At 35.3% G+C, this 9,597-nt stretch overlaps 2 protein-coding genes across 2 annotated transcripts in view; one reads left to right on the top strand and one right to left on the bottom strand.

Annotated features, from left to right (window-relative positions):
- LOC105170004 (protein SUPPRESSOR OF K(+) TRANSPORT GROWTH DEFECT 1) overlaps positions 1-1,718 on the bottom strand; it is a 5,723-nt gene extending 4,005 nt beyond the window's left edge. The window contains exons 1-2 of the mRNA XM_011090575.2: positions 1,038-1,718; positions 44-149 (exon numbers count right to left, since the gene is read on the bottom strand). Coding sequence (XP_011088877.1) covers positions 44-149; positions 1,038-1,503 — 572 coding nt within the window. The 5' untranslated portion in view covers positions 1,504-1,718. The remainder of the gene's footprint in view (positions 1-43; positions 150-1,037) is intronic.
- Positions 3,655-6,774, top strand: LOC105170005. The gene is made up of 5 exons (XM_011090576.2): positions 3,655-4,031; positions 4,172-4,278; positions 5,210-5,708; positions 6,251-6,369; positions 6,453-6,774. Exons 1-5 carry the CDS (start codon positions 3,765-3,767, stop codon positions 6,649-6,651), a joined length of 1,191 nt encoding a protein of 396 aa, XP_011088878.1. The 5' UTR covers positions 3,655-3,764; the 3' UTR covers positions 6,652-6,774.

Here is a 9,597-nt window from a genome sequence, read left to right on the forward strand (position 1 = left end):
GCAAGTAAAAATAAATATGCGCAACACAGGATAGATAAGGTACCTGAAAAACGTTGAGTCCGCTTCAGTGGCAACAGCCTTGGCTAGGTATGACTTCCCTGTTCCAGGTGGACCATACAACAGAAAAGCCCTCCATGGTCTCCTCTTGCCTAAAAGAACATGAGATAACAATTCATACAAAAAAAAAGTTTGCTTGATGTCTTCTATGTAAGTTGTCCACTAGCCACGTTAAGACCATCTGTTCTATTCCATATAAACTTTTAAGGAGATAGCACATATAATCGTATTGCACACCTTCTAGTCAAGCTGACTGGTACAACTAATAGGGAACTGTATGCACTTACATAAGCTGCAACAATCAGCTTGTATCAACTAAAAGGAAATAAGTATTGGCATTGATATCTGTCAACTCTGCATGATGTATGACCTCAAGAAACAAGACAAAAATCTCTTCATAGAGATATAGCATAACTCATCATCTAGATTATTTGCATGTTTTTATAATGCCTTTGTCCATCTTGTCAACTAAAAGAAATACGTTTGATATTTGATACTTGTCAACTTCGCATGAAGTATAATCTCAAGAACATGGCAATAAGAAATGACTTGGGACGTAGACATCTAACAACTATTAGCTTAATTTTGGTTGTCACGCAACTTGGCTACACAAGATGAAAGTGAATTATAATTACACACCACAAAAAAATAAATGGCAATGGTTTCAAAATGACAATCATATGCTTAGTTCTAAATCCTGCAAGCATCATCGACTCATCTCTAGTGGACTACTTTGAGGAATTTTCTTAAGAAGAAGAAAATGCATCAACCAATTAAATAAAGTCCAGCTTGCTATGGGAAAGAAAAGGAAAAAAAAGGACATCTTTCAACCAAGCAAGAGAAATGAAAGGCATCACAAAGCAATCAACAAATTCAACATTGAATTTCTTCCATATATGCCTATACCAAAACACAAGCACAATCGATGTAGCTTAATTCAAAATCTACACGCCAGAAAAGGAAAAGAAATTAAATTATACCAGTAAAGAACTGCGGGAACTTCACAGGAAGAATCACGGCTTCCTGCAGCGCCTGCTTCGCGCTCTCCAATCCCGCAACATCATTCCACTTAACATTGGGCTTCTCCCTAATAATCGCAGAATTCAAACCGGCACGAAGCTTATCCTTGTCCCCATCCTCCCCATCGTTTCCATCCTTGGGTTTGGTCTTGGGCCGGGTCGCCACAGCAGCATCCCCATTAGACGCGGGTCCAGACCCACCCTCATCGAGCACGGCCCGGATCTCCTCAGCCCGCCGCAGGTACTCCGTGAACTTCTGCGTGATGGCTTCCTTTATTTTAGGGTTCTTTTCGTACTTGAGATGGGTCTTGAAATACTCCAAGGCGTTCATATACAGCGGAAAGGCTCTCGCGTAGTTTCCCGCATTGTCTTCCGCCACTGCCTGCCGTACATACTCGATCGCTTGCTCCTTGAAATTGCTATACATCCTCTCCGATCATAAATTTAGACTCAATTACCGCAAAATAAATTGCGAATAAATTCTTGATTTGAGCTCGTCTTTCTGTAAATTCCTCGGAGCCGTCGATCGGAAAAACAAAGAATGGAAATTTTGGGGCTTGATATTTTGGGATTTAAGATTAAATTTGTGTGTAGACTTGGGTTTTGGGAAAGGGCTGCGGAAAGTACACGCTCGAAGAATGGGGATGCCAATTGTTGACCTTAGTCGCGTTTTAGAGGACGCGCTTCTGGCTCTGCATTCAAACAAATACTTAATAAAACTAGGGCGTGCCTAAATTTGTTTTTTTCTTTTTAAATAAAGTAACGACTTCTCCTATTTTTATAAATTTATTAGATTAGCCTTATTTTTATAATTTTTTAATGATATTAAAATAATAGAATCCATAATATACCCCGTGTATAAATAAGTAATACATAAATTTACATTATATGTATCATTCATTCGTAACTCAATCTACGAAATATAGAAGTATTATTGTTGACATTAAGCCGCATTTTGTCAATGATGGAGTCTGTTTGGTACCTAAATGGGCACCCAAATCGGACCAAACTATTTGTTAGGCTATCGTTCCCTCTTATGGTGTAAGACATCGATTTTCCAATAAAATCAATTTTTTATATTATAAACGATCCTACTCGACATGGATGAAAGGATTCCCTTGACAGGGACATGAAGACAGGTTTGATGGAATAAAACGACCACCCTTGATTCATACCACTAAACCACTTACTTCTTAACCTTGCTTTTCATTTAATTAATCTTCCCCTAATCCTATAAAGGCCAGAGAGTGCTTCTTACAGAAAGAATGTGCTTCCACGGCCGGAGAAAGAAGGTTCATAGATCACCAATCGAAGGATCAGTCCTAAAAATAAAGCAAGAAAGTTATAAAAGAAGCCCTAGCAACTTAATCTTGAGTTTTGTCCAATATGAATGTAATATTTAGTTAGGTCATCCAAAAACAGAGCTGATCCTACTTTCTTTAGCCACCCACCAGTAATGAATCGCCCAAATCTCCTTTCATCCATTCGTTCCTCTTCTTTCTGCATAAAAGGAAGCGTTTAAAGCAAGGCTGGTCTATGGTATACGGGGGAGATCCAGCTTCCATCTTTTTATATTAAAGTTGTTGCACCAATGAATGTCTTTGAAGGACGAGTAAGCCGAAACCTATACCTCTAATTAGATTAGGCTGATGAAATAGCAAAGCTGGGGGTAAATGACAACTGAAGAGCAGACCATACAAGTAATGTAATATACCTGTCGTTGGTGAATACAAAAAACAACCAATTGAGACTTATCGCATGGAAGACAGAAAGGATTGGATTCAGGAGATTCTAAGTCGTGCTAATTGACGTGCTATTGCATTAGAATTTCAAATAAATATTTGTGTTTAGTAAATGCTACTCTCAGTGCACTATACAAGTTAACTTGTTTTAATACTAGTTGTTGTAACACGTTTATTCACACGTGTATATAATAAATAATTTTTTATATTTTAAAATATATTATAAATAAGATAAAATATATAAAATCAGTACATTACATTAATAAAAAGAAAGAAAGAAAATAATTTATCGATTAATGTAAATTTTAAAAAATTGAATAAGATAATTATTTTATTATGAAGGATATTTTTTACTTTATAAAAAATTGGTACGCTGGTGTCCATTAACCATCGTTTGTGAGTATGAAGAGTCTTTCCTTTTTATATTTAATTTAGATAATTAAAAAAATATAAAAATAAGACAAATCTAAAAAGTTCATAAAAATAGGGATTGCCTATTTTTTTTTTAAAAAAAAAATTACGTAATGACATGTCCTGTTTTTATTATATATTAAAATTTGTTTTATAATTTTTTTAATAATATTAAAATTTAGAGAGAAAATATATCAAGTATATAAATAATTTATACATATTCTATTTTTGACATCTTATTATTGGTTCTTTAAAATTGTATTTTAGTTATTAGTTAAAAATGTTAAAACATAACCGACCCGTATTACGGCTTTAAAAATAAAATATACTTCGTTGCGCTGGGTGTATATATAGTTATGTTTTTATTTTATTTAATAAAATTAAACACTTTATAAATAAAATCGAAAAAAGCCTTTTGCTCTTAAAATTTCCATTTTTTTATCAAGAAGAGACAATAATAAGCAGCAGCAAAAAGGCCGTCCGGAGGCGCGGTGTTACTTCTTCTCTACAGAGCTTTGGTGGCGGCTGTCTGGAAATGGGAAAGCACGGGAAGAAGCAGAGCCGCAACCACCGCAGAGGGAAGCGAACTTCATACACTCTTGAGAACAGTGATGAAGAAAGAATTAATGAGTACCCGTTAAGCCCACCAGCTTCTTCTGCTCGAAGAGTTGCTCTTTCCGACTCTGATCAAGAATCCCAAGAAGAAGAAGAAGAAGAAAACCAAGAACGAGAAACCGTCGGAATTAATGCTTTTGATAGTGGTGTGCCTTCAAAATTCGCTCTTTATCAACAATCTGTGCAGGTGGGAGGAGACCCTTTTTGCTAGCGTTTTTGTGTTGTGGCTGGGATTTGCAATATGTTTTTCTTGATGTTCTTTTATTGTAATGAATCTTGCATTGAATGGAGCTGAGTGCGTTGTATATGTTTTACATGAATTTGCAGTCTCCTAAAGGGGATATAAGCTATCTGCAGAAATTCTTTTTGATGTATGTTGGGGGAAGGGCACCCCTCCATCTCCAAGAGGACTTTTGTGGCACTGCTCTTTTGAGGTACATGAACGCTACCGCTGTCGATTTCTCCTCGCGTATTGGTGATTCCAATTTATTTTATGTGTGTGTACTTGATATTTTGTTCTCTGCTTCTGTATGATGCTGAGAATTTTCATGAGGTGATCCCAAGAACACAAATAGAATCAATTATTTGTCGGTTTGCACTTATATCAATGCTAAGCTTCCTATTGGATTAATATTGGCTTTTTTCAAGCATGGTTCTTTCAGTGGTGTTACTTGAACTTAGTCTAATCATTAAAGAGGAGTTTTGTCTTGTTGATTTAAAGGTTTGCTTGGTCTTTAGATGTTGGAAAGTAGCTTGTTAATGAAAGACCTAAAGAATGCATGAATTTTCTCACTTTTGCATATTACCATTTGAGTCACCTGTGATACAATTTTTACACTGTATCATCATTATTGCCGTAATGTCCGAAAAGGAAGCGCTGATGTATGTTGGAATAATATGTTGATATGGGTGTTAACTTGAAGAATTGCTAGTTTGGTTAACAGACAACTAATTCATATAGTTTAATGGCACCAAGATAGGTTCCCTTTCAACTAGCAACGATGACTAACCTGTTACTGAGGAAGCGGTTGGGATTGCCTCTTTCGGTTAGAGCATACTAAAGTAATTTCTTGATCAGTCTCTGGTTTAATGTTGCATGATGACTTTGGAGTAGTACTATCGAGGCGCGAGATTTAACTGGAGCAATTTGATCGTTTAGAACACACAACTAGAAACTAACATTTGGAGTTAATTAAAATTATTATTGGATTCATCTGTAATATTTTAGTTCTTAATTTACCAAGTTATTGTAACTTGTCTTGATTCCATCAATAATGTCTCACCTCGTAATTAATTCATTATTTTGACTTCTGAATGTAATATTATGCTAAGGATGTAATCCTTCTCATCTTATGCCTTCGGCAGTGTGGAGTGGCTCCATGGTGATGCTAGACGAACTGCCGTAGGCTTAGATTTGGATGTTGAGGCACTAAACTGGTGTATGGAGAACAATGTCAACAGAATAGGCGCGGATGTCTACTCGAGGATATCCCTGTTTCATGGAAATGTCTTGCAACCTTTTGAATCGAAATTGGTTAACTTTAATCCAGATGAGAGTATGCGGAACATGACGTTGAAAAATAATGAGGGTGATTCAATGACTGGTACGAATTCATCTCCAGGAAGCCCAAAGACAGTTCAGAACACTAAATCCTTGAAGGACATTCAATTGCCTGCGAGAGATATTGTGTGCGCCTTTAACTATAGCTGCTGCTGTCTGCATAACCGTAAAGAGTTGGTTTTGTACTTCAAGCATGCATTAAATGATCTTAGCAGGCAAGGTGGTATATTCGTGATGGATTTATATGGGGGCACATCTTCGGAGGGCGTGTTGAGGCTACAGAGGAGATTTCCTAATTTTACGGTATGCTATTCCTTACCTTCAATGTTTGCCTCAATGCTATACTTACTATTTGCCATTCAGAGAGAATGTCTCAGTTCCCTAGTATTTGTGAGAAAATGAACTGTTTATTTGTTGTTCTCTTTCCTCGTGTTTCTGTGAAATCTGATATCAAATTTATCATCAATATGTAGAGTAAACTGCTAAGTATATTTCTTTTGGTTGTTGTGAAATAATGCATATCTTGTTATTACATTGTCTCTTTGCATCTTTGCGGTCATTATGTATCTCTACCTATAATGGAATGTGAATTCTTACATTTAGTTATCAGATTTAATTCATTTTTTATGCTGCGAAGTTATCAAATGATGTCAATGGGGTCGAAAGTTGATATTCTAGCAGTTTAGCACTTTCATATACTAGTTCTTACTGCATTTGACCCTCTTGGAACAAATTGTTCCTTACACCAAGTCGTTACTAGTGGGTCCTTACTTTCATCAATTCCGTAATCTCTATATGATTTATATACATTTCTATAACATGCCTTAATATCAAGTCCTTTTCAGTATGTTTGGGAGCAAGCTGAATTTGACATCATTCAGAGGAAAACAAGAATTAGTCTCCATTTCAATCTCCATAAGCAGCACAGAAAGCTTCGACATGCATTTAGCTACAGCTGGAGACTGTAAGCTCAGTTCCATGCCCATTTGATATAATTTTTCCCAAATCTCTATATCTTTTTGTTAATTGTGCTTTCTCTTGTGCCAGCTGGTCTTTGCCTGAAGTTAAGGACTGTTTGGAAGAGGCTGGTTTCCGCTCTGTCCATTTCTGGATTCGCAGTATGCCGGACTGTGAACAAATTAGGTGCACGGATGGATTATCTGTCGGACGAGACGTGAAGTATGAAGAGGCCACCAGCTTCCAGCAGCAGGATTCTTGGAATGCATACATTGTAGGTGTTGCATAGTCAGTAATCAACGCCTTTCATGTACTTATTCGGAGTCATTAGCAGATGGGAAAAGACATGCACATAATTTTGGTAATTCAAGTTCTCCATTTACTCTTGTGTGCCCTTGACTAGTGTTTTTCTTGAACTTATTGAAAAACAACTCATGGATCCTGAGCGAACATTGGTTTTTAAGCTTCGTAAAATTAAAGGAAAATATAGCTGAAACTGGAACAACTGAAGTTCATTTCCGTGTGGATTCAAGAAGAACCAGCCGATTTACCTTAGTTACGTCAGAATTTATAGGGGGCATACTGATATTTAGATCACATATTCACCTTATTTAAGTTCGTTCAGTTTTCTTGGACAGAAGCTGCTGACATGGGCCACAACTATGTCACGTATAAAACCCAAGACTGTCCAAATCTGAATTCCTGAGATTAATAGCATGCCAGACTATATAGGACTGAACAGGTGTAAGACCAGGGAATTGAATATTCGGAAACTACCAAGGCTCAGGCTCAAATGAACACAAGCTACAGTAGGACTTAGCAGAGCTCAAGCTTGAACCCGACCTTGGACTTCTGCATTAATATGACTTTGAGCTTGAGCTGCATATATTGGTCGAACACTCTTGTGAACCTCTCTGTTTTCTTAACACTAAAGCTGCCGACATTTAATTCTTATGCAAAGTAACGTCAAATTTAAGCACAAGCCCAACATTGCACAGGCTTGGCTCATACAGTCTGTTGAACTGAATATCCTTCTGTTTGTTGTCTGCAAAAGCATGTGGCCGTTCTTTTAGGGGTATCGATGTAATTTACCCTTGTTAAAATGCTACTATCTTGTTGTGTGGAAGTATTAGGAAATCTCGTAAATATGCTTCTCTAGTCAAAAAGAGTTTGTCGATAAGAATGTAATGGTATGAACTATTAAGTAGGCCATCGCAGCCATAAGCCTCCACCATCTTCCTCACTGAATCACTGTTGTTAATGGTGTGATTATTCTTAGTGCTAGGAACCTAGAACCGAAAATTGAAATTAGGATTGTGGTGGTGGAATTTGGTTGACTTGAGAAAAGCTTTGATCTGACCCCATAAATATTCATGCATTGTCAAAAAATTAAATCGAAACTATTATGTGGTTAAATCTAATGGTTAGGTTCGACTCGGTTTGGTTCAACTTATCTAGTGATTGGATTGACAGGATAATAAACTTGATGTTTTCTTTCAAAATATATACTATAAGTACTCAATATATTATGTACATATATATAATAATGCAAAGATTGTAATTATTGAACCCATCATCCGCCTAAAAATATCGAAATTGCACACCTTTAAATCGTCTCTATATATTAAAAACTTAAATCCCATAAATTACATACAGTTTGAATGAACAGATGATATCTTTAAAGCTTGTGGGCAACTTTTGTTTTGGGGAAATCATCAGAGTTGTAGTGAAGTACAGAACCAGTTTTGGCATGCAAGACATTAAGTTTATGAAGAGTGTGCAAAGTTCTAAGCCTAATTATGAGGCAGAAGTTTGTATGATGGTTTGAAAGTTGGTGGAGACACACTATGATTGCCTTAGCCGTTCTGGAAAGAACGTAAGGTAGCATGAGAATGCAGCTCTCAGTGCGCATGATGGATGGAAAGCTATTTTTTCCCATATTCAGTTTGACTGCAGAAATGCCAATATGGTGGTCAGAAAGGCATATTGTCTTGACTGCTGTGTTGATCTCAGTATTTTATGTTGTGGTATTTTTATACTTTTATGACAAGTGTGGTAGTCTCTGGCGATTAAAATCTTTGGTTTTTCACTTATTTTGAACCTCGTTGAGACGCAATGAGGGTGCATTGTGCATTATGAGCCGGTGAATGGGATAGTCGGTTTATAATGTTTGATTCACTGGAGATTGGATTTGTATCATGGTTTATCGATATGGTCGCATAATACCCATTTAATTTTTATGAAATAAGAATGATAATATTGGTACTTAAATTATGGCTTGTACAAGATTTTATTGTACGAGATTAATAATAATAATAATATATTGTGGTAATTAAATATTTAAAAAGATAGTGTTGAATGTGCATATTGTCATGATTATTCACTTACCTATTATCCAAAACAAATGATTGCCCTAATTCATTCGCGCACAAAACTGATTAAAACACCAAAATTATGTAATTTCGATTCCTTACGCTTTTAAAAAGGTCTCAGAAATTTGTGGGTTTCTTCATGCTCCACCATAAATTAAGACTTGATATCAAATCATTATTATTTTTAAAGCCAAAGTAATTAACTATTATTTTATTATTGTCATGATTATTCACGTTGTTTTGTGTGTATATATTAAATAATTTTTAACTCTTTAAAATATTATAAATAAAAATAAAATATGCAAATTAACACACCACATTAAAAAAAAAATTATTAATTAATATAAAATTTTAAAAATTGAATAAGTTAGTTATCTTATCAATTGAAAAATATTTTTGAGATCATAAATAAATTATCAATTGAATGACATTTTTGAGATCACAAAAAAAAAGTGCATAATAGATTTTTAATATAACGAAGGGTGGATTAGTACGACGGTTGTATAAGATTATAAAATAATTGATTATGAGACAATTCATTTTAGAGTAACGAGGTTTAGAAAATGTGATTACATCGCTGAAATTTATGATTGTTTAATGGCTCAATGGGTAATTATTAGAGGTACAATAACTATCATAGGATTGGAAATGAGGTTTAGCTCAATTGATGAAGTTGAGGCTTTATGATCTTAAAGGTCATCAGTTCATATTTTGCCATATGTGTGAAATGTTGTCTGCTGTATAATAGTTGGTGCGTGGGATGTTGTCTACTCTATTGCAAAAATTTATATGTGATTATCAATCAGATAATTACCAATTTATAATATTTAATCCAGTGCTAAATTTAATTTAATTTATAACTC

Source organism: Sesamum indicum, linkage group LG9, assembly GCF_000512975.1.
Source record: "Sesamum indicum cultivar Zhongzhi No. 13 linkage group LG9, S_indicum_v1.0, whole genome shotgun sequence".
NCBI lineage: Eukaryota > Viridiplantae > Streptophyta > Magnoliopsida > Lamiales > Pedaliaceae > Sesamum > Sesamum indicum.